This window comes from Cyprinodon variegatus, unplaced genomic scaffold (genome assembly GCF_000732505.1).
Source record: "Cyprinodon variegatus isolate N-32 unplaced genomic scaffold, C_variegatus-1.0 Scaffold265, whole genome shotgun sequence".
NCBI lineage: Eukaryota > Metazoa > Chordata > Actinopteri > Cyprinodontiformes > Cyprinodontidae > Cyprinodon > Cyprinodon variegatus.
Genome location: NW_015150718.1, coordinates 815,814 through 841,424, shown reverse-complemented (window position 1 = coordinate 841,424; position 25,611 = coordinate 815,814). Strand labels below are relative to the sequence as shown.

Below are 25,611 nucleotides of genomic sequence, written 5' to 3'. Positions count from 1 at the left end.
ATTGCATTTAAAGTCAGTGACTCAATGCAATCAACAGATTTTTTCCCTTAGATAGAAAACTTTGAATCAGTTTGACTGGATGAGCTGGTGAACTGTAACGTGCCTTGAGATGACATGTGTTGTGAATTGGAGTTATAGAAAAAAACTTAATTTAATTGAAAATTTATTGAGAAATATTTGATTCAACATAGTTTGTTCCCCAATTCCCCTTTTGAAGGGACAGTGTGACACATTCGGCTTTTATTAGAAAAAAACCCAAAAACAAATATTCCTCTAATAAATTCTACTAAGATACAATCAAATATGAAAATGTTATAATAGCTTAGAATTAGTAGTTCATATATACATAGGAGGTGGAACACCCACTAGGAGACAGGTAAGACCTCCCACTGTGTTGCATTGGACCACCATCCATAGTCTGTCCAGTGAGATAAGAAAAAGACGGAAAAACCAGTTGAAAATGAGAGTCTATGTCAGCATCTTTTAACAGGATGAGAGAATTTATGAGGGGGCGGGGCTTCAACACGGATGCTGAGGTTTCCAGGATGTACCCCGCCTCTCTCCCGTAGACACCTGAAGACAGGCACCAGCACCCCACAGGTTAAAGAAGAGCAGCTGATTGGATGTTTGCTTCTTCAGGTGTCTTGGTTTTGATGTCAATAAATAACTTCAGTATCTTTCAAAACTAATTGCTTAAATTCCCTTGGAAATGTTTTTTTTCCCCACTAATCACAGTTCCCAGAATGTCTGATGTTAAATGCGATCACTGTACAGAGTCTGGGTGCATGATGGATGAAAATGACAACAAACTGACCAACATTCAGCTTTTTTTAGCCTTTATTTACAGCATTTTATCATAATCAATGTAATCAAATGGATTTATATTTCAGGGTTTCTGGCATAGAGGTGAGGGACAAAGTCAGCACAATAAGCCCAGTTAGTCAATATGTTTCTGCTGAAGTGCTCTGCAGCATTAAAGAAAAAAATAATAACACAGCAAGAAAACAACAGAAAGAAACAGAATAAAGTTAGCGAACATAGAGCCGTGTCACAGAGGAATCTAACAATGTATACTATCTATCAATGCTATTCTATACTGCAGGTTCCTCAGGAGAAAATGACCTTAAAAACATGCAAATCAAAGCTTAAAGTTAAGCTAACTTTTCTTGTAACCAATAGACAAAGTTAGTTTTATTTAATATTAATGTTTTTACGTCAAGTTTTAACCTTTAAAAAAGTTTTCTGCCTTCAGAGATCAGTTTGTGTTGATTTGGTTCAACATTGTGAGCTTAAGCTTAAACCAACCAGAAAAGTCCCTTTTCCATGTAGCTCAGATATTTGGTAATACGTTTATCTTTCTGCTGCATGACGCTGAGGACACAGAGGCCCCCAGAAGCCCCCAAAGGCCCTAGGCCCCCGCCTGCAGTGGAGTGTCCTGGGCCCTGATGTGAACTCCCGGCAGAGTGAACCAGGCCAGGGGAAGCTCTCTTCGGGCGCTGTCATCCTGGACCTTCATGTTAAGGTAGAAATCTCCGGTGTAAAGGAGCAGCATGGCGCCCTCACACACAGAACTCTCTTTGGGTTTGACCTGCGGCAGACATAAGAAGAAACAGGTTAGCGACAAAAAACTAAATAAATCCATCCTGTATATGTATATACATATATATTTTCTTTATTTTTTTTTCTATATTAAATTCCACTTTTTGTTTTGGTGCTAACAGCCTTGTTTTGGTAGCCTACTCTAAGAGAAGAGCTTTCTTCTGGAGATCTGTAGCTTTTCATCGCTGAAAAATGTCTGTTCTGCTCTTTCAAAACAAACAACTTTGCCTTTATTCTCTCAAACTGATGGGTCCCCTGAATAAAAACACATTCTCTGTTTAACAGTCATCAAATATTAGCAGTGTGAGTGGTGTTGGGATATTTAAATATATCTGTCATGTCCAGGATTAATGGCAAACCAGCTGTCTAACCAGACTATCTACAACTGGTTTAAGGGAATCTAGGCTAGTTGATCAGAGGTGTGTCTGTATTATCAGCACATGGTCTCCATAACCAGTTTGTAAACATAATATGAAAAATATATATGTGCTAAACCCAACACCTATTAGAGGTGATGAGGGTGTAATTCTCAGCCATTCTGGACCATATTGTGCAAATTGAAACAGAACACCTAATTTCTTGAGCAGTAAAAAACAACATATATGCTGCAGCTGCAGGCATGTCCATGTCAGTCCTCAAAGGTCACTGTTCTGTACAGTAGGTTTAATAGGTTTCCCTGCTTTTAAACAAACCTGATTCTGATTATTACCATTCAGCACAAGCTGTTAATCAGTTATCAATGAAAATCAACGGTGCTGAAGCAGAGAAACCTCTAAAGCCTGCAGGACAGCAGACTTAGGGTATGCCTGTGATGTAAATAGATCATAGAGTATAAACAATGGATAAGATGTGCACACCAGTTCGGTAAAAAAAATTTCCCAAAACGTTTTTGGATTAAGAGGTTTTTCAAAGCTTTAAATCTATTGATAAGGCTCTGATTTCATTCATATTGGGAAGAAGCCTAGAATACGGTTAGAACTGTTACAGAGGCCTTAAAACCAAGGTGGCTTAGCCCTTCCCAACTTATGTTACTACTATTGGGCCTCAAATGTTCAAACAATTATGTACTGGCTCCACACTCCTGATGCAGACTGGTGCCACTTTGAAGCTGTATCTTGCATCTCTACTTCTCTTAGAGCCCTGATCACTTCCAACCTTCCCCTCCCCTTCTCACAATATACTAACAATCCTATAGTCATAAACACTCTCAAAATATGGTCTCAGCTCAGACAGAACTTTGGGTTTAAAAACCTTCTCCATCTGGGTCCTATACAAAATAATCACCTTTTCCTCCCAGCTAAGGTAGACTCTGAGTTTACTATCTGGCAGAAACGTGGCATTCTTAATTTTGAGGACTTGTACATAAATGATAGCTTTGGAAGCTTTGAAGATGTATCACATAAATTTGGCCTCCCTCGGTCTAGCTTATTTAGATATTTCCAAATCCGCCACTTTCTTCAACTTCATGACCCCAGTTTTCCATACTTATTACCTTCTGGTCTAGATGATCTATTAAAATCTCAGTTTGATTCCAAAAGACTGGTCTCCAGAATCTATGATAGTATACTTTCTTTTAAAAACATAACACTAGAAAAGACCAGAGGAGACTGGGTGGAAGAGCTGGGGGAGGACTTGGAAAAGGACACTTGGGAGAACGCTTTATTAAGAGTAAACAACAGCACTTTCTGTGCTAAGTTAAACATTATAGAATTTAAGGTTCTATATCGTATTAACTATTCGAAATCAAGACTAGCTAAAATATATCCTAACACAGATGCAAGGTGTGACAGGTGTCGAAACACTCCAGCTGACTTGACGCATATGTTTTGGTCATGCCTACTATGTTCACTACGTACAGGAAACACCAGAAGCCAGAGCTTAACATTTAAAAAAAATATGATACATTGACATCATTCTTCATCCAATGGAAACTGAAAACCCAGAAGAAAACAAAAAAAAAACTTTTAAGCACGTCTGTTTTTATAACTGTTTTCAAAAAAATGTTCAGGACCTGTAATGCCTACCGATGGGGGTCAGGGGGGAGGTAGGGCCAGTGTACGGCAGCCTTGCTTCTGTCAGTGAGCCACAGGGCTGCTGTGGCTACAATGTAGCTCTCTACCATCAGTGTATGAATGACTGAGTGTAGTGTAAAGCGCTTTAGTCAAGTCCTCTGACCTGAAATGTGCTATATAAGTACAGGCCATTTACTCTTTACTTCAAACTTTGTTTAATTCACAAACTTCCAAGGATTTCAAGGACCAGTGGGAACCCTGATTAAACCTGGAAAAGCTGCCCTTGTCTTGTTAGATAAATAATTCAGAGAGTGTTAAGGATACCATTTGCATCTTCCTCCCTTAAATTTGAATGTTTAGATCATCAGCACATGATATTCAAGAATGCAAACCAGCTAAAACTTTTCAGACAGGAACTTCAAACTCCACCTGGTGAGTAGATCTGTTCTTTTGGGCTCGTTGTGAGCATTGCTTGACTTTTTATACTCGGTTTTTAGGGATAAACCTATCTAATGACTGTATTTCCTTTTACCATACTTTTTATTTTTGGACTAAATTGTTTATTTTTTCGAATTATTTTTTTTGTCACATGTTAACAGCATAAATGTATAAACTTTAGGGGAAATAAAATAACATGCTGATTGTCATACTCCTTTGGTAAACTTAAATTGAATTTTAAATTGACTAACCCTTTCTAATTTTTACAAAGACCTCAAACACAGCTGAATGAGGAAGCCCAGCGGCAAAAGCCAGACAAAGATGTCAAATGTTAGATATTAAGATTTAAAATGTCAGGAACTAAATATAATAAGACATTGTGCTGTATTTTAATGTGCTTATCTAAAAAACATGGCAACCTTTCTGGTACTGTTGTATCACAATTTGCCTCCGTCTCGCTAACATCAACAGAAGATTCTGACCGTGTCAATGAAGAAGGTGTTGGAGCCGATGAAGGTGACGGCTTCATCCAGGTCATAATTCTGGACCCCGTTCTGGTAGTCCTGATACGGCATCACGCTCAGAGACAGCGGGCCCACCGGGCTCTTGCTCAGGTTAGTCAGTTTCACCTCCAGAGTCACGGCGTCGCCCACCTTACAGTCTACTACCACGTCGCAGTCACATGGCTTCCCGTTCACCAACACATCTGAAAAACAGGAGAGGAAACGATCAGAACTGACCATGCCAGAGTAAAGGTCTCACAGTGAGGGATTTATTCATCTGACCAGGATGAGCCAATCATGCAGCTCCTCAGAGACGGATCAGTTTTACTTTAGTCACAGCAGAGAGAGAGAAAAAGCTTATCTCTGAATATTGAAATGATTTCCCTCCTTTTAATCTCATCCATGAATAATTTCTGTCTTGAAAAGATAAACCAGATCGTTGGAGAAATGGTGTCAAACACAAAAAAAACACATTTGACTTTAATCAAGTAGATCCACCCTCCATGCTCTAACAGCCAATCACACTGGAAATAATCAAAATCTAGATAAGTCATTTTTTCTTAAAATAAGTGTGTTTGTTCTTGGATTGAGGAGATAAAAGAGACATTTTGCCAAAGAAACAAGATAATTTACACTTAAAATAAGAAAAGCACTGTCTTATTTTAGGTGCATTATTATCTAATTATCTTATTCTATGAGTAAAATTACTCATTCCATTGGCAATATCTCATTTACCTACTTAAATTTAGGGTAAATACAATAAATTTAGGAAATTTTTACTTATTTCTAGATCATATTTCCAGTGCAGGAAGCATTGAGGGACATCTGCTTTAATTTCACTCATTTGTCCCGGCGACTCGTGACGCAGCGCCGTTTTGAGACCCGACGATCTGACAAACCCAGTGCAGTAAGCGAAGCGTGTCCCCAGCAGGTTCACAATAAACCCAAACATACGGCCACAGCGGCCCTGATCACCCGACAAAACGGCTCGTTTTACTTTCTCAGTGGCACCAATGCTCATCCACAGATGCACAGACCCGGCTGGTGTATGCTTTCTAATGTCACGCCTGCGGCTGTGATAAACACTGTGAGTCAGAGCCGCTGTGACAGCCTGATGAAAGAGTGGAGCTGAGTTTGGTGCTGCTGGTGAGCCGATTTGTTGCATGCAGCGGTGGGGTTGGGGAGGGGGCCTGGGGGGGCATGAGGAAGGACAGAGAGGGTTGTTATGGGCAGTGACTGAGAGGCTCCCTGAGGAGGCTGGAGCCGCAGCGTGACGACGTTCAGCACCCTTTACCTCTCAGTCAACCAGAGGAAACACCCAGAAAATCTTTTTAGTTCACATGAGAAAAACAAGCTTTTAATCCAAAAAACTGTTATCTGGAAACTTTAACGGAGTTCCCTAGGACTGTAGGAGACAGACCAACACAAAGCAGCTGGGATTTATTAAGGGGAAAAAAGACACATTTTTACAAATAATTAAGTGTAAAATGATGCCTGCAGATCCCATTAGTCTATACTTTAGACCCATTATGCTGCAGTTAAAGTTTAAACTTTTTTTGGGCAGTGGTTTGAAGCTGTGCATGAAGCTGCTGCAGAACTGGAGAGCTCCTTTACTGACAGACTGCTGCACCGTAAATGCACCAGGATACATTATCACAGATCCTTCCTTCCAGCAGCTGAAATGCTCTATAACTCTCAATGTTCCAAACAAGACAGACGTAACTTTCTGAAGGACTGGTGGGGACCAGAACATGTGAGCTAAGCGGAAGAAATATGGTGGAGCTCGGAGTGATTTTCAATTCAAAGGCCGGAGTGAGGATTTCGCTCAGATGCACTCACAACGTCAACTAAAACCGTTGGATTATAAAATTTGTAAAATAACATTTATTTCATTTAAGTGTGATTTTTTCCAACATGTTTGACCACATGATCGCAGGTGCTAGCAGCACTGAATGCGACGGAGCAGGATATGCCTGCGCTGTCGCAGATGGAAGTGGATGGAGTTACAGCCAATGCAGAAAACATGATGAACCCCAGTCGGCCTCAGCAGATGGCCGCTCACACTGAGCCTGGTTCTGCTGGAGGTTTCTTCCTGTTAAAAAGGAGTTTTTCCTCTCCACTGTCGCTACAAGCATGCTTAGTGTGAGGGATTGCTAAAGAGTCAATGAGTCGATGCAATTATCTGGTTTTCCTTAGATAGAAAACTTTAAATCATTCTGACTGGATGATCTGGTGAACTGTAAAGTGCCTTGAGATGACATGTGATGTAAACTGGCGCTATAGAAAACATGACAGTTAATATTCGTGTCTTAAAAAACATATAATAATCTTTTCCAGGACCTGGTTTAGCAAGAAGGCTTGGCTAGCAGCATGTAGCTTTATTCTGCTTCCTGCCTTCTTTTTCAATCGTCAGGATCTGAGCCAGCATGAATAAAGACAGGTAGGACTGATTTAAAGCACTTTTTAGAAAAGGGAAAGAAGAATGAACCACCTGGGATTCACCTGGAGAATAATAGAATATAGTGTATATTTTCTACATGTTTGTTAATCTGCATAGTTGCTCTTAAATAAACACATTCTCAGAAAATTGTTTTTATATGTTTAAATATAAAACTGACTAATAGCTTCTGTACTATTAAACCGGTAAATTGTTGTTTTTTTTATTTGTGACACAATATTGGAAAACACAAATTTATCTTCACAAAGCCTCAGAAGGGCAAGATTTATGTACAAAAATTAAACTTGTTAAAATGGTCATGAAATGTTTTTTTTTAAATATATATAGTGTTTTTATAATGTTTTTGTTGTTGGCATTTATATAAATCTACTGGTGTGATAACTTAGTATACGTTTGATTGGTTTTTGGTGCATATATATTTTGAATTTATTGCCCCCCTCTGGAGAAAACTCCACCAGCTGCCACTGGCCCCTTGTGACCCGATCATCTTCTTCCATGTTTGCTTTAGTAACCAACCAGTCAAACACCGACACACACTGCCCACGGTTTCATGCAGTCATGGTGAAAACAGGCAAAGCTTGTGTCAGTTCCACAGTTTTAAAATGACCTGAACTAAAAGATAGAAACGATCAAAATCTAACGTTAAACCTACAAAAAACTGCTCAACAGATTCCAGCGAGTCAGTATTTATCTAATAGTGCAGCTAAGATGTGAAAGCTGTGTATAAAAACCTTGTGAGGAGAAGCAGCAACCAGGTGCCCATTCTATCAGCTGATCAACGTCATCATAGTGAGAGCATCAAAAATAAAGCAGAAGCAGCTGCTGGTGTCTGCAGGTGGACGTCCCTGCAAGTTCATGGCAGGGTCAGAGAACATGCAGAGAATCTGCAGAAAACACAGAAGCTGTTTCTCTGAAGCAAGAGGACTCAGTTAGATGTTAAAAGCTTTTGACAATAAAAAAAAAAAAAAACTAGGAAACGCGAATTGTTTAGAAGAGTCTCCACTTCAGAGTATGAATGATAAAAGGACGTTTGCAAGGCTACATCTGAATAAACCAGAAGATTTTTAAAACATTGTTATTTGAGACACTGAGATCTAAAAGATGCAGGAAAAGGAAAGGAAAAGGTCTTTCTGAGACGTTTGCATCAAACACAGAAGCATGGATCTCTGACAAAACATGGACATCAAAAACATATCTGTGAAATAATGTTTTAAAATGTAAAATATGTTGAAAATAAATGGGGAAAAAAAATATAGAAACTCTGCATATTTACAATTTAAAATGCATGCCTAAAATTAACATTTTATAATATAAAATATGTAAAAATAAAAAAGTAAAAAAAAACATAAAGCTTAAAAAAATTTTTATTTTAATATATAAATACTCTTAAATAAAACAATAAAAAACTAAATGTAAAAATATGAAATCTGTAAAACAAAAATGTAAAAAAGTTTGAAAAATAGAGTTCTAAGTAGAAAATCTGAAAGTTTAAAAAATGGTTTAAAAAAAATCAAAATATTAAATATGTAAAATAGAAATACAAAAAATAAAATCTGAAAATATAAAATCTGTAAAGCTAATCTGAAAAATAATTAAATTGAAAAAAAAAAATTACTCTTATTGCTCGATTCACCCATTTTCTTTCCAACAATAATGGAAGAACATTGACTCCATATTATTCTGCAAACAAATGTGTGTTATCTATTTGACTAAATGTAAACATACTGCTGGTCTCTAAACAGGACAATGATCTCCTGCACTATAGATATTAAACAGATTAACTGAATTAAAAAAAGAAGCAGTCAGCTTTCATGGTGTTAAAATCAACTTGAGTTTTCTGAAAACAACAAGTGCCTGCAGAACAAGTGCAGTAAAAGTTTTGCAAAACATTCAATTAAAAACAATCTGATAAGATGATAAAGAAATTCTTCAGGTTTCTGCTGCTAAATTTAGAAGTTATTCAAATCTTACTCTTATAACTCGACCTTTCTTCCAGAAATTCTCTCGAGTTGAAGAGATTTGTTCATTTTTTTTCTAAGCATGTGTCCAAGATGGAAATAATATGTTAACACTTGATAGGGATCCAACCACGCTGCATGCCAGCCCTGTTTTAGACTTGCTCTGGCTGCTGATGCGGATATATTTTGATCTCAAAGCTGTCAGCCATTTTTCACACCTGTTATCATCGTCTTTTGGATGCAAGGTGTAAAAAATATTCTGTTAATTAATTCTCCTGCAGCACAGTCCTTAAATGACCTGCGGCTTTCATACGCCTCTAAAAATCCACTATTTTTTTATTTTAACATCATGCTGTAGAAATAAACATAAACACTGGAACCGGTTGGTGAAATAAAACATTACATCTGTGGACCTCTGCTGATGGCGAAGGGAGATATCTGCGATGTGCAGATCGTGTGCAAAACAAACATTTCATAGCTGGCATTCGCTGAGCCTTTAGTGACACCTTTCCAACTAGATATATTTAGTTTGTTCAAAGTCTTGTTGCTAGGAGATGTGCAAATTATAGTTAGCCTACATTGGTTCTAAATGTGGGAATACATTCTTCCACATTAAAAGTGAACAAAAGATGATGGTTAGTCTGCTGATGAACTCCCACACACATTCAGCTCAGTCACACACACCCACAACCTAAAACGCTCGCTCTGCTATCCCACAGTGTAGGTACTGCGCTGCAGAGGCGATCAGCTGATAAGGACGACCAGGCTGTGGCTTACTCCCACAATCAAAGGGGCAGAAATGTTCCAAATATATTCGGTTAAAACAAAAGTGGAGATTAAAACAAATAAAGCAGACCTAATTTGGTTATAAAGTCATTATAAATGAGGTGAGCTGAATCAAGTGGATCAAGGCTTCTGAGTTTGGCTCAGCGTCTCAGCCAACATGTGTTGAAGTACCCCGGGAGGACGGGAAAGATGACGGCTGATTCAGAAACATCTGCTGTGTGTTCCTCGTCGTGCTGAGCCAAGTGTCAGGAAGTCTCTGTGTAATCTCCACACCTCCTCTGAGTCCAAATAGGGAGCAACAGCTTTCCATCCCTCCGGGTTAAAATGGAATACAGTTACCACATCCATTCCTTCATTATAGTAGCAGCCATTCAAAATGTCCCCTCCACCTTCCAGCCACTGTAGGGATCCCCTCTTGCATATTTTTATACTCTGACTCCACCCTTTTACTGGATTACAGGGTCTGACCAGGAGATGACGCTTCTCTTTAGATCTTAATGTCCACAAATCAAGACAGAAAGAATATTTTAGTAAAAAGCTTGATGCTTAAAAAGGAATTGTAGGGAACCAGCCAAGAGCCCATCAAGGAAAGTGGGGAAATTTTGAATGGCTACTACAGTCATGTAGAGTTGTAGCCTACTACTCTACATGATTGTAGAAAACAGCTTTTACTGATGTATCCAAATGGGATAAGGATGACATAAATTTGTCCTCCTTTCTGTTTGACTTTTTAAAAAAGGGTCACCATAAAAAACTTCTCCCTTAAACCATGTTATGACCAAAGTTCACTGTGCTATATTGAAATGTTATGTGAAAAAGCAAAACAAGGCAGTGCAGATATGTCAACACTTGGCATTAGGCTCCAGTTGGAGGATGAACATTTTCACCTGCTTCGCTTAGTAAAATAATTCAAACTATTCAGATTATAATGTGTGTTGGTTAGCCTGTCCATGGCAACCTGCCATCCATCTCCATGTAGATGGTTTGTTGCGAGAGAGGTGCTGTCTTAGTTCTCCTCCTGGCCCGTCAGTTAACTGTGGTCTCAGCTTCAGCATGTTTGCCCCACATGGGGACAGAGCGGCAAACTGTAAACAGGATTTCTTGCGGCGTTCATCTTGTTTTTCCTTCTGTTGGATGAGGAACGAATGACCCATTCTTACTTTTTTTTTCTTTTCTTTTTTTTGCAGAATGGAATCAATTTTCACCTTAAAGTCCGACTGAATTAAATCCATCCTCCCATTGAAGTGCCTTCCACAACCTTCGCTGTTTACCCTGTTAAACATTTGGATTATTTTATATCTACTTTCTAGTCATTTACTAGTGATGAGAACGGCAGTTCTTTTTCATTTTAGTGAACTGAATCACTAGAATCAGTATATTAAATCATTCATATTGATATTGATTGACTTTATTGATCTCACAGTGAGGAGAAATTAGTCGTTATATCAGCTCAAATAGTCAAAGAAGAAGAATGTGCCAAAGGAAGAAAAAGGTGCATAGGATATATACAGTATATACAGTGCCTTTTTTTAGTAGGAGCATTATACAGCTTTATTGCAAAGGGTGTTTACATGGTTATTTAATTCAAAAGATTTGGTTACCAAATCACTTAGTTCACACAACTTTAGTTTTATTATGAAAATGAGCTGCTTCATTCACATAGTTTGCTATTTACACAACTTCAACTGCTCCTTTACCTTTATAAGCAATAAACATGATTATAGTTAAATTTAGTGTTTTAATCATAGACCTTTAATGAACCTTAATGTTCCCTAAAACCTAAAACAGGTCATAAAAAGACTAAAAAATAAAACTATTGCTGCTCCCACCTTACAGCCTGTTTTGTATGAGTGAGTGAACTAACCCATGCTATCACAACCCCGTTTGAATCAATGATTCATGTAGCACCAAAAAGATTTTACCATTTTCAGTGAGTTCTACTTGGCATATCACTTTGCCTGTGGTTAGTAGCTTAGATTGGCAAAGCTAACTTGAGCTGTGAGCTTTAGCCCAGGGTCCCAGTGAAGGCACAGATTCTGCCAAGCCCCCGTTCCACCGGGAGCGTCCCAGATCTGAGCGCCTCTGAGCGGTTGGACTCAGATCATGCAGGGATTCCATCATTGTGTTGTTAGTAGTATACATGTAGGCTTTAGATAGAACATTAAAGAGGTTATTTGGCCAGTACAACCAGTGTCTCGCATGCCTGGTCTTTATCAGGTCACCTTACCTTTCAGCCCATACCTTTACATTTTCCTTTCTGGTTTTATCTTTATGAAACAGATGAGTTGTGCCCTGTTTGTTTTTTTTAAACTCCAAAGTAAACATTTTGTGGTCCATGGTGTCCTATGACATGAGATTCTACGGTGGCTCTGTACAAAAGCCACAGATGTTGTTTTGATGTTCAGAGTAAAAGGCAATCCACATTCTGCGCATGTAGTGTTTAACTTTGAAACTCCACCAGATGCACTCTGCTTTTTGGTAAGGTGACCAGATTTCAGAAATGAAATCTGGGGATATTTCTGGCATATAGATTAAAAACAAATACATTTTGTAAGATTATATTTAGGAAGCTTGGACAGTAATGGTTTCATTTACACATTTGTTAATAATTAAACTAAAAATCATGTGTAGAAGCCAGGACTGTGCCTTTCCACTGTTAGTACCTCCTAAGATTAATAAAATAAATAAATCGATAGTATTATGAATAGAAAACTAGAACTGTGTCTCTGGGTTTGGGCTGGGTTTATCAGTTTTTGGATCAAAGTTTCTGATGTTTTTTGATGTTGAATGCTGTGAAACAGGAAGGATTTTTACTGATATTTTTTGGTTTTTCAATACTTATTATTATGCATAACCACAGCAACCATAGCAAGTTGATCCTTACAAACGGGAGGAGCTACTTAACATCGTTAAAATTGAAATAATACCACAAGTACCAGGTGAGTTAAAAAAGGAGGTGCCAGGGATGCAGAGTCGCAGGAAGGAAACGAGTCAGGAACAAAAACATTTAAGCCATGTCCTCCATCAATCATCATCTGCATTTTGAGATCTTTAGGAAAGAAGTTAGAAGAACTCGAAGCCCTAGTAAGAACCCAGTCAGAATATAAGCAATGCAGGATTATGTGTTTTACTGAAACATGGCTGCAGCATCATTTCTCGGACTCCAGCTTCTCTCTGCCAGACTATATGAATACGAGCAGACAGAGATTTAAAGAGGACTGGAAAATTCAAAGGAGGTGGGTTGGCAGTGTATGCGAACAACAGATGGTATCATCCAGAACTTGTTGCTTCGAAGATTAATCACTGCAGCCAAGATAATGAACTCTTCACAGTTGGTTTTGTGTGATGAAATATTTGAGTGTGTGTTTTCTCAGCCTAATAGGAGTTATAATACAGAAATATTGTTCCAGTCTCTATGCTGGAATGTTATGCAGGGAGTTAAAGTGGGGTCGACAGACAGCAGTTGCCTCCTCACTCTAGACAAGGGTGAAATATAGATACATGCCCTTTAAGTTGCTTTAGACTCCCTCATGCCGTGAACGGAAGACAGATTTTGTGAAAAGTTCATCTGGCTAGAGAAAAAGTTATGTCCTTGATGTACTGAGGTTGCTTTTCTTCAAATGTTCGTGTGTAAGAAAGTTCTTTATATGTGCGTGCTGAGCTTGCCCCAGTCAGAGCTCAGCTCATTTCCAGGAGAGCTTTTTCTCTCCGTCTACAGCCGTAAAAATAAATTTGAGCCTTCCTTGCAAGAATTGCCTGAAGTCTCAGTTTTTCCACAACCTCACGGTTTCCAGCCATATTATCTGTCCAGAGAGTTCAGCAGTGTTCCTTTAATAACAGACACTTACTGCTGTTGCCGACACTGCATGTGAGGTAATCAGTGCCTTTGTTGCTAAAATACAGACACAGCTAAATGCATTTGTGGCAATAACTGGGGATTTTAATCATGTCTCACTTTCTGCTACGCAGCCAATGTTCCAACAATTCGGCAGCTGTCGCATCGGAAAAATACAAAACTTTGGACTTCTTTTATGTAAAAGTCAAGGACTCATCTCTGAAGTAAGACCCCCTGTTGGGAAATCAGATCACCATCATTAACACGTTAACAGGTATGTGCAGCCATTTCGACATGTTATGTAACATGAGCACCTCTGACCGATACCTGTAGAGGCAAAGAGCTGCAGAGGGTGTCGCCACAGCAACCAGAGGGGGACAGAAAGTAAGCAATGGCCCCACCCCATTGCAAAAGTATTAAAGCTTGAACTGGAACTACAGCTAAGGGATTAAACTGTATTATAACAAGTGGATTTATATGTGAATGTAATGTGACAGTCATGGTTGTGGATTATGCAGCACATCTCCAATTGGCTAAACTGGGAGAATGTATATGAATGGGTTGATTTACCTACACATCAGAGTTGGTATCTGACCATTCCAGAGACCTAATAGCCTGTGGTCTGTTGTCTGTGACTGAACAACTTTCTGCCATTTCACTCTCAATATTTCTTTGGATATGAAGAATTCTTCCTCCATTGTTAGTTCACTTCGTAGATAACCAGAACCACTGGTGCTAAAACAACCCCAGAACATGAAGTTGGTGCAACAAAACTTGACTTTAAGTCCCTGATCTGCAAAAATTCAGAATAGGGGACACCAAATAACATGTCTATATATGTTTTTAATATTTTATAATTGGGCGTGTTGCAGGTGATCTAAAAACGCTGATGCACAAATGAAAGGACCTGCCACTGGTTTGGTTCTACCCTAATAAAATGAGCAGACTGCCCGTTCTACTGTCAGCTGAGCGTGGTCATAAGAGAAAGATGAGGTTCTAAGCCATGATCATAAACGGTCAAAATTATTTTAAAAATAATAATTATAATACTAAATAAGTAAGTAAATAAGTTCACTATTGTCACATCCGATAGCCTCTCCATGAAGCCTCCAAGTATGTTTCCTAATATTTTGGCTTAGCTCCTCTTTTTGGTCATAAGCATTTAAAAGATATAAGTACATGTATTGTTTGCTTAATTTTAAACGTGTTGATTGCAAAAAAAACAAAGAAACATTTGTTGCATGTAAATGTATTTGAGTTTTTTTTTTGCTTACAATCCCAGCTTCAGAATTGCGTAAAAATTTTTCTTTGAGCTTCGAAGAAGAGAAAAAAAAAGGCTTAAATTTCAAGCCGGGATGAGAAGAAGAACCCGAACCATACTAACAACCAGTCCAGGGATAAATGCTGACAAAAAAGTAGTGACCAGGTCATTGAGGTCTAACAGCTCGTCTCAGCCTGTGGCTGCTAGCAGTGCGGGGTCACTGATGAATGCTCTGATGGAGGCAGAGGAGGTGCTTTAAAAGGTTGAGGTGTGCAGCACTAAGTCTAAAAATAACCCTCCGGCCACTAATATTCCCCCAAAGCCATCTGCCCCCTTTTAGATTGATCCCCATAACAACCTCTCACATGATATGCGTTGTCTTCTCTATGAGCAAATGGTTCCAGATTCCATCTGCTCTGGTGACAACAAGCCAGCAACATGCCTGGGATGTTGTTCTGCTCATTTAAAGTGGGCAAGAAACATTTATGCATGAGCAGTTTGGACCAGAAGAGACTCTCATCAAGTTTTTCCTTATTTCAGAAGATCTTCACTCCTTGCAGGGTTTTGAAATTTTGTTATAGTTTACAAATGATGGAGAAGTTTACAAATTTTCAAAGAAAACTTGAGTAAATGCACTTCTGTTTTAATGCCTTTGTGACACGTAGAGCTTAGGAGGGAGGGAGGGAGGGCGGGGGGGATAATATCCACCTTTGGCTGCAAGCAAACACTTCACTGTTAGCTCTGGCATACGGAACAAGAGTCCGCCTAAACAAGCAGGCTCGACCGTGTGCTGTTATCTGAGTCAGCAGCAGCAGCAGCAGCCTGTGGCAGGTTGTGTTGAAGCAACAGTTCTCCAGATTGGTGCAACAATCCCAGCTCATCTGCACACAGGACACCTCTCCGAACAGAGCTGCTCCCGGCTCGTATTACTCATCCAGAACATCCATCATCACTTTCATTCCCTCCTGCTCACTATCTGACTTCTGTTTACTCAAATAATAGTCCTCTCTCCTTCCCTCAGCCTTTGTTCCCTCTTTGTTTTCCTATTTATAAGCATTTGAGCAAGCAGTTCGCTCGGGGTCTGCGTGTCAAGCTTTTGTACAGCCTGTTGTCACTGAATTGCTCTCAAAACCAGCCAGGAGTCCCGGATAAGATGCTTACATGCTCCTACTGAGACATTTAACAATGCTACTTAGTGCTATGGCTCTGACTGAGAGTGGAAGGAAGAGTGCACTTCATAGATGGATCCCAACAGAGGTGAAGAGGCTCTGGATGATGGGATGGACGGATATATAAACACAAAGAGCGGATTTGCGGTCATGATTCAAATTGGAACTACAGTGCCTTGGAAACACAATTCACAGACCTTACACCTTTTTTTTTTCTTTACGAACACAAAACTGGGTTTGACTGTATGTGAAAGACTAACACAGAGAAAAACCCATGAAAATGTGCAAAAATAAAAATAAAAAACTGGGTCTGATTCCAGAGGCAGGTTTTCCTGGTTAGTTTTCTACCGTGGATGGACATCTAGAGATTGAGAGGATTGACTCTTTAAAAAATTGATGTTCACACACATCTACTTTCACCAGATTCTAAAATATGTTTGGGATTTGATCTTATAATAATGAAACTTGTGCACCAGAAAAAAAAAAACCTGACTACATCTCCATTCATGTCATTTGAATTTAAATACATCAGTCTGAAAATTAATTTCCCAACGTTTAACCTAAATTTAATGGTCTGAAAACTGGATTCATTTTCTACAAATATTAAACATTATTATTTGTCTTTTTTTTTTCTATTTAGGCGTATAATTTAAATTCAGCTCAAAGTTCAGTCTTCTTCTGTCAGACAACTGAGTGTTTAAGCCGCAGATTAATCAAACCCAGATTCATGGATCGACATCACATCAGGTTAAAGTTGTTTTTACCACATTTATAAGTGATGCACTGGAGCATACCTGAACTTCACCAACAGCAAACTATGCTAATTTTCTGTTTTTACCTAACAGCAACTGGTAGCTGATATAGTTAGCCCAAGATTTATTTGTTTTTCCTGCAAGATACTTCTTTTACAAGATCATTTGACGTAATTACTGTAATTACCTTTCCCAACCTCATACTGCCCTTAAAATCCCATAAACTAAATTTGATTCTACATGAAATCTCTATCAGAGAATCCATGGCTTAAGGACCCAGCTGTCCCACATGAAGAAAGTTATTTTTTCAACTGAAATTAAATTATAGAGCTGGAGGTTAAGAAATAGACAAATGTATGGTGTGCAATTTAGGACATTATCAGGTCTCAGGAAATTCATTATCAGGTTTTAGAAAAAATCTTCCATAAAAAAAAAGTTTTTAGACCTTGGGATGAAGAATCAGGTCTACAAAAACAGAAACTCAGTTCTCAGGTCTTGAAAATAATCCTATTGGTTCCAAAAAGATAAGAATAAAACGAAGGTTTTTTTTCCTGAGACCCGACAATGTCTATTTTCTATTTTGTGAAACTGAGACCTGGTAGCTTTTTTCCCGAGCCCAAACGATGTCCTAAAATGCACAGAATAAAAGCAAATTTTAATACAACCAAATATACATAAATAAAGTAATGAATTCAGTTTTAAACTATTAAATTAGGAGAATGCATTTTCAAAATACTGCATTTTATTGCAAATTCTATAAAGATGTATTCAGTCAGTCAAGTTTCTGGTAAAACAAGGTTCTGTCCATGGCTTTAGTTTGATGATTAAGGTCATTTTCTGCTGATAGAAGCTAAAACTCTGCTCCAGTCCAACGATTTGGTGGGCTTTGATCTAATCAGAACATTTTCATCTACTTGTTTTGTATGTCCTCTACGTAAAATTAGTTTAGACCCTTTAAGGGCACTTTTAAAAGGAACATAAACAAATTGGTCGAGCTGACTAATTCTCTCTACTAATTGTTGGATTTTACAGGGTCCCTGATTTACCACAAGGTAACGTTCTCTTTAGCTTTTCTGTCTTATCAGGTAACAGACCATGATCCATTTATGTGGCTGATGATTAAACAGTGCTCTGTAAAATATTTAAAGCTTGGCAAATTGTTTCATCCGTGCCTGATTCAGTTTTCATTCTTGTCGCCGTGCAAAGATTGTGTGGTGTGAAAATGGATTCTCCTGTTGCCTTTTGAGCTAACATGTGGAGCCCAGATTTCTCTGACTGAGAAGACTTTGAGCGCAATGCTACATCCTTTCAAAAAAAATGGAACAGCATGAAAATGGAACATGAAACAGAGCAAAGCAGAAAAAATGGACTCCTGAAATAAATAAAAAACACCTGAAATAAGGCCTGTTATTTGACCATTTATCCCTCACAGACAATAGCAACCTTAAATCCCTGGTGTTCTTTTAGGAAATGAAAACTGTAGGGCTCTGACTGGAACACTTTGGTTTGACTGAGCCCAGAAAATAAGAGTTGGAAAGCAAATAAAATTGGTTTTAGATCAGTGGAGATTGCAAACTGTCTGATCAAATTTTAACCTTTCTGATTCTACTCAGCCACAAATGTTGTGAACCTAAAGGAAGCAATGGCTTTAAGACCCTGGGTAATAAACCACTCATGCAACTTTTCACGTCTAAATAAGAAAATACAAAAAATGTCTATAAAATGAAACAACCTGAATTTTACTAGTAGTTTGTTTTTGTTTTTTATTTAATCAATGATGATAGAGGAAAGCATGAAACAACCCTTAGTATACCATACAGCCCTTAAAATTGCACAATCAATATGCACAACACAAAAAGAACATGGCTGACTGCCTCTGCACTCTAAGAGTCTCAACTGAGGAACCATCCTTGAATTTCTGTTAAACTCTAATATGTAACCCCCCGAGTTACTCTCCAGTGGGTTGCTGTGGCATTTTTAGCCCCCACACAAAGCACTGGGATATCAAACTGGTCCTATAGTCACTCTATTGCAGATGGAGTAATGTAACGAAACTAACTTGCCCTGGGATTATTAAAGTATTTCTGATTCTGATTCCTGGTTGATTGGACAGGTGTTGTGAATGAAACGGTGCCCAGCTTGAAAGAGCTCCTGTGTGTCGCTGAATGTGAGCATAGATGACTGAAAGACATCTTCTGCCTCCATTTATCTGTTTACTTCAGTGTGTTGAATTCATGCTAAAGTGTTTTTAAAGACATTCCAATTAGTGGAAAAAATGCAGGGGGGATTATAAAAAAAAAAGTCTCATCAACCAAAACTTTTGCAACCCCCATGCAGTACCTCCATGGACCCCCTAGGGGTCACAGACCCCTGTTGAAGACCTCTGCACAAGGAAATAATCTACAGCTAACACTAACTGATCAACTCCAACTACTTCCATATTAAGCCTTTCATCTGTTCTTCACATAGGAAGTTATGATCTCTTGTTTGATCAGTTAACAAAAACTAATAACCAACACAGTGGCAGGCATTCCAAAATGGCAGCCGAATGGCAGCCCGCTTCCCTGCAACTCCCATAAAAATACCCTCCAACTTCCAGCCACTGGAGTGACCCTCTCCTTCTCCTGAGCGTGCTTTTTTTTTTTTTACTCTGACTTCACTGAATCAGAGGGTCTAACCAGGAGATGACGCTTCTCTTTAGATGAATGGCTACTGCTGTAGTTTCCTCAGACCAGTTTAGTATGGACCAAGAGTTCAGGAGGTTACAGAGATTGTTTGCTTTGTGTGAAATCTTTGAAGGGAGGATGAGATCAACAGTTGATGAGGATCTTCGACCACCATGATCCACCTTCTCAGAAAGCTAACAGAGTAAAGTTTGGGAGAAAGATTAAAGGCTGTGAAATCCCTGTTTTTTTTTTTTTGTTAGGTTTTCTTCTACTGAAGGGTGGACTCCTTGAATCTAAACCTGTTATTCTTCTACATGGCAATTTAAACTCTATGGAACACCATTAATAAACAAGGGAGTATTTTCTTCTTATTACATTGTGGTGTCTTCAGGACAGAAGCTTTAAAATGTTTTCTGTTGTAGATAGACTTAATTTAATAAAACATTTTATGTACTTTACTTGTTCTTAAGCATTTATACAAATAATAGTGTTGCACTGATACCAGTATCGGCGGAGCCCAGATCCAGCACTAAAATGGTGGTATCGGTATCTACAGGTACCAACAAATAGGGAACCGATACCATTTTGGCTCACAAAATGGTATCGGTTCTTCATATATAAACTCACATCAATTTCAAACAGATGGTATCGGTATCGGCCAATACTGCACAGTATTGGCGCAAAACTAACAAATAAATACACTTATAACACAATATAAATATAATTTCAGGGTTGAAAATAATCTTTTTATAGCTGCATTTTGGGTTATTATTTTGTCAAATTAATGAGCATTTGATTGACTTAAAACTAAGGAAAGAATCCTTAAAAAAAAAAACTTGTCACCAACAAAAACCCATCTTTGAGGACAAAAATATCTACTTTCAGACGGCGGTTTTGAATATTTCATTACTTAATCTGGGTTTTCTTAATCAATGTTTTAAATATTAATGACACTGATTCATATTGGTTAGGCTAATATTTACTTCTTGCATCTTGCATCAAAGTTTATGGAAATGATCATGTAATGAAAATGTAGGAATGTTGTTCTATTATTAGGGTCACTGGTTGTTCCTCTGATTCTAGCAGCTCTAACTCTGAATGACTGGACAACCAGTGTGTGAAACCAAGCAGTAATTACCGCAAAGTAAAGTGATGAACTCAAATTCCACAGTAAAACCTGGGCTGCAAAAACCATCTAATCCAGTTTTAAAATGCTTCTAATACAGATCAGGTTATAATTTTATGAATAATTGCGTTTAAAAATTCATAATTCACCTTCAACCTGCTCCAGACATTTCAGGCTCTACTGCTGGGAGACTTTAAACTGATAGAAGAACATAAAGTCCAGAACTCATGTCATAACACTCTATGTGAATATTGTTCCATCATTGCTGCCAGTAAAGAACACATTTGGTCAATGAAAATAATAATAAACAAAAAATAAAAATCAAATGCAATTCAGAAATGAACCTTTGAAAGATTTTATAATCAATAAAAATTCTTTGAAAATAACTTCGCTGTTTTCTTAGATTTCACTCCTAAAAAATTGTTTTTCATATTCTATTTTTTACCAATTTTACTTTTTTAAGTTACATAAGCAATATAGTTCTCAAAATTTTGACTATTTAGCGATGAGGCCATTTATTTTATGAGGTAAGCTTCAGCCATCCCTAAAAACGAACGTATTGTTATGATTGACATCTGTTAATTTTAGTGATTACCCAGCCTTGCCATGACAATTAAAGTCTGCAGGACATGTCTATGCTAGTTATCTGATGCAACCCGGACCCAGGCTTGGACGGACCTGTCCTAATTTCAGCGTGTGAGGGCTGGCCCTCCTTTAACCATGTCGGCTCTAACACTTCTCACCGGCCAAAGCTCCTACCTGCATTAGTAAATAACTCAAGGAGCTCAAGAAGTAATACAATATTACCTACCTAAATGATGCATGCAGCATATATAGCCCTTCCTCGTCGTGCACATCCTTCTGACGGTTGGCATATGGTAGAATTTTCTATTTCTTCAAACTGTAAAATCCTTGCAACAAACTAAATTATAATAAAACTAAAATGCTTTCTTTAAACCAAACTACGATATTCCTCTTATTTTTGGTGAATTTATGGTCGAATATTTTGCAAAAATATGTAGCGGTACATGATGGGGTTTTGCATCTAAAGGCTACACGTAAGACGGGAAACGTCTTACGTGTATTGCTTCCAGGTTGGGATGTTTCCCAATCTGGCAGTTTAGGATGGCCGTCTATGGGTAAAAAATGGTTTTCTTTAGATTTATGGCCTAAGAGATCAATAGACTTTGGTTCAAATTGGGCGAGATTTCGTATAACCAGGCGGTTTAAGTAATTATTTAAAGTATGTCTGATTCTGATTCATATTTTTTGGGCTGCAAAACGTGCGTCAGTGACAACCCTGCTGATGTGGTGAGCGTGGATGTTACGAAGCAGTACAACTCGCATCCCTGTTAATAACCAAAGCCGGTAAAACCGCATTAAAGAAGTGTTGGTGATGGTTGTCGTGTGATGCTTGAATTTTGACCGGTTAATTCACAATGTGTATTGGAATCGTGTTTCACATTTTAGACGCACGTGTTTGACTGTGTTTCCATAATTGGGCCGGTGTAGAAGGAAAAATGCCAGGGCCGAAAATCGTTCCCAGTCCGAGCCTGCCCAGACCTGTGGATGTGGTTTGATATAAAAGATTGATTATTTCAATAAAGGAAATCAATGCATTCATTGAAGCAAGTATCCAACAACTGTAAAGAAAAAAAAAAAACTCTCTGTACCAAAAAGTCAATATCAGTAAGCCTTTGGAAGCATCATTAATTCCATTTCCATTCCTTCTTGTCAACCATAAAATGTCCTGTCTAAATTTTGAGATAATTAAGTCAGCGGCTGCTTTTAGTCCTCTCTTTATCAAAGTGGCTGTCCAATAGACGGACATTGCCTTCATTATGGCCGGTCTGCTTTCAAGGCCAAAAACAACAAGACAAACTCCAGCACTTCATGCCCTCGTTCTATTTGTACAGAAGAAAACTAAACTCCTCGTCTCTTAAATACACCAGAAAAGAACTGAATACACCTTTTAAGCAAAACGAGGATTCTATATTTTTATTGCTTCAGTGTTTTGAAATGTAATTAGTGTTTTTGCAAGATTTCCTAGATATAGGAAAAGCAGATGAATTGAGCTGTGAGATTTGGTCTCTTTTTTTTATTTGCTTTCATTTCCAAACCCTCACCTGTAAACAAGTAACAATTTAACCATCAGGATCTAATTTTTTAATTTTCCCAATGGCCTCAATCAGGCAAAAAAAAAAGTCCCGTCTAATTGCAGACTGCAGTTTGGGACTAAACGCTTAGAATAATTAAAGCCAATCAGACACTCTGCTTGAGATGCAACAATTACATGGAAGAAACGAGACATACATGGCAGCCCCTTGTTTTCACACAAATAATGAAACTTTAGCCTATGGAGGGAATTTTGCTGCATTATTGTGGCTGGCAAAAAGAAACAAAAAACAGAGAAAAATCCAGAAATCAAAGTTTGAAAAACATTTTAATAAAGAAAAAAGGCTCATAAAATTACTGATGTTTTCTTATAACTCTTTTTTTTTCATTGTTTATTATTGATTTTTTTAAATTATATTATTTTGTTTCTTTTTCAATCAGATTGAGTTCTAAAAGTGTTTGTTTTAATTGCCAAATTTCCTGGATTTCATGAAATGAAGAGCAAAGATGCATTTATATTGCTCTGCATCAAGGCTAGCAGAGCGAGTGTTTTTATTAGGCTTGTAGTAGACTATGTAATCTGTATAATGCATGGGAAATATGAAATAATGCACAAATATGAAAAAAGTAATACAAAAAAAAAATTGTTCCAGTGATAAAATTTGAAAAAAATACATTTAAAATTATAAAATCTTTGTAGGAAAAAAATAGGGGGAAAAAATTATAATTTGAAAACCTTTTTTTTTGTTTGATTACATTTATTTTCTGAGTTGCTTTTTAAAAATAAAGTCCCATTTACCTATGTTCTTTGCCTGCAGCAATAACAGAGCAATATTTTCTCCTAACTAACATCTTTTGATGTTTCCACTGCCACATTTAAGCCATTCTAGAACAATAAAGGCTCTAAGCCCACATTCACGCTCTGGTAAAGGTTGGAGAGCAGCCAATCATCATCTGACGGGTCCATGTCTGAACAGCTTAACCAGGAGATGAGTGTTCAGCAGGACTTTGAAAAAGCTAAAAAAAACAATCCACTGGACTTTGTATCCAAGTTTGAAAGGCATTTTGCCTTCCGTTCAATTCAAATGTCAGAAGTAGCGTTGAGTTGCTTTATACAGCAGCCCAACAAAGCCTTGTTTTTGCTTAGGAAACATGCAAATTGTAACAGACGAACGGGTCCACTCCTTTGGAATGGGGGACGTTTGGGTTCTTCTGTTAGCCTGCAATGCCCCATACCTGCCTATGTCTCTGAAAGGGGGTCGTGAAAGGGAATTTTTGGCCTGCCTGACCCCGCCTATTCAGCCAGGCCAACAATTCCCTCTCAGAGACATAGACATAGCCAGGAAAAAGCTTCCTGGATGGGAAGCGAAACGTCTTCAAAACTTGGAAGCAAAGTCCAGTGGATTTTTCTTTTACCTTTTTGGACTATGACCTGGATGACTGAGAATCTTCAGCAGCATTTAAATACAAACATTCCTTTAAGTGGCCAAATTTCTGTTGAACATGTGATGGGCAAATATGTGTCATCAATCTTCCCCTAACAGATGTAGACAGCTATAAACAAGTCCGATCTGGTAACTGAACTGAAATTGTGAACGCCTATTCTGATGATCTTAGGTGCTTTTGTGAAAACCAAGCGGCAACGTAGGGAAAATAAAACACAAATGACTACCATCTCTATTATCTTCTTTCTTATAATGGATTGGATGATTTAAACACAGTAGGAATCAGCATCTTTGATAAGTCTGCATGTGCTTAAATACCTATTGAACCTGCAACTAGAGAAGCAGAGAGAAATCGGCTGGCAACTGGAAAAGGACAATTTTCTGCTCGATGAACCGCTAACGGAATGACAAGCTGGTTTGGAAACACAAAACTCTGATCATTTACCAGTCAGTTCATCAAAAAAAGCCCAATGGCTGACCACAGATACAGTAGCAGCCATTCAAAATGGCGCTTCCCAGTCAAATGCCCCTGTAACTCCCAGCATAATCCCCTCCATAAACCCAACATATTTTTTCACTCTGACTCCACCTTTCACTGAATTACAGGGTCTGACTAGGAGATGATGCTTCTCTTTAGATCTTAATGTCCACAAATCATGACAGAAAGAATATGTTAGTAGAAAGATTAATATTTAAAAAGGAATTGAAGGCGACCAGCCGAGGACCTATCAACGAAAGTGGGGAAATTTTAAATGGCTACAACTGTAGGTGTTACTGAGTTCAAGGAAAACATAAAAAGTAGAGAAATATAAGTCATTAATAAGAAGGAAACTCAGGATGTTGGTTGTTACTTAAACAAATAACCAGACTTTAACAGGTGTTGTTTATTTCAATGCTGTAACTCTGTGGGTTTCATAATTTCATTATGGGTTTTATTAATAAAAAAAAAATACTACTTGTCACAGATGATCAACTCTTACCTTTATTAGGGCAAAAGCAAAGGTGTAGTCTTGAATTGTTACTAGAAAGGCTGGACCTAAGACAGCAAACCTGCTTTGCATTAAGTTCTGTGCTTTGAAAACTCACTCGATTTGGAAATATGAGTAAGAAGCCAGAAGGATGACCATCTTAGAACGTTAGCAGATAGTGAAGGAAATCAGTTATTCAGTATACCAAAGACAAACACTGGCTGTTAAATGTGTGACCAATTGTCTCCTAAGACGACTGTGAGGCTCAGGACTGTAATTGAAGAAATTTAAAGAAGTGTCCCAGCAGCACAGGGAAATGTTCAACGATGCAAGAACATTTACACAACGTGGATTCAAAATAAAGGGTCTTAAAATAAAAAAGCTACAAAAGCAAACAGCGGCACATTGTTTGCTTCTGTGACCATGTCAGCTAAGTACAGCAAGAAGTTTCAAAGAAAGATTTAAATCTCATTCTTGCTAAAAAAAAAAAAAGACATAAAACTTTTCCAGATCTAGAGAA

At 38.0% G+C, this 25,611-nt stretch overlaps 1 protein-coding gene across 3 annotated transcripts in view; it reads right to left on the bottom strand.

Annotated features, from left to right (window-relative positions):
- Nucleotides 1–826: 826 nt before the first annotated feature.
- Nucleotides 827–25,611, bottom strand: part of trappc9 (trafficking protein particle complex 9) — a 359,971-nt gene continuing 335,186 nt past the window's right edge. For all 3 annotated transcript variants that reach the window (XM_015382744.1, XM_015382743.1, XM_015382745.1), the window contains 2 exons: nucleotides 4,532–4,755; nucleotides 827–1,588 (listed from right to left, as the gene is read on the bottom strand). In XM_015382744.1, coding sequence (XP_015238230.1) covers nucleotides 1,409–1,588; nucleotides 4,532–4,755 — 404 coding nt within the window. In that variant the 3' untranslated portion in view covers nucleotides 827–1,408. The remainder of the gene's footprint in view (nucleotides 1,589–4,531; nucleotides 4,756–25,611) is intronic.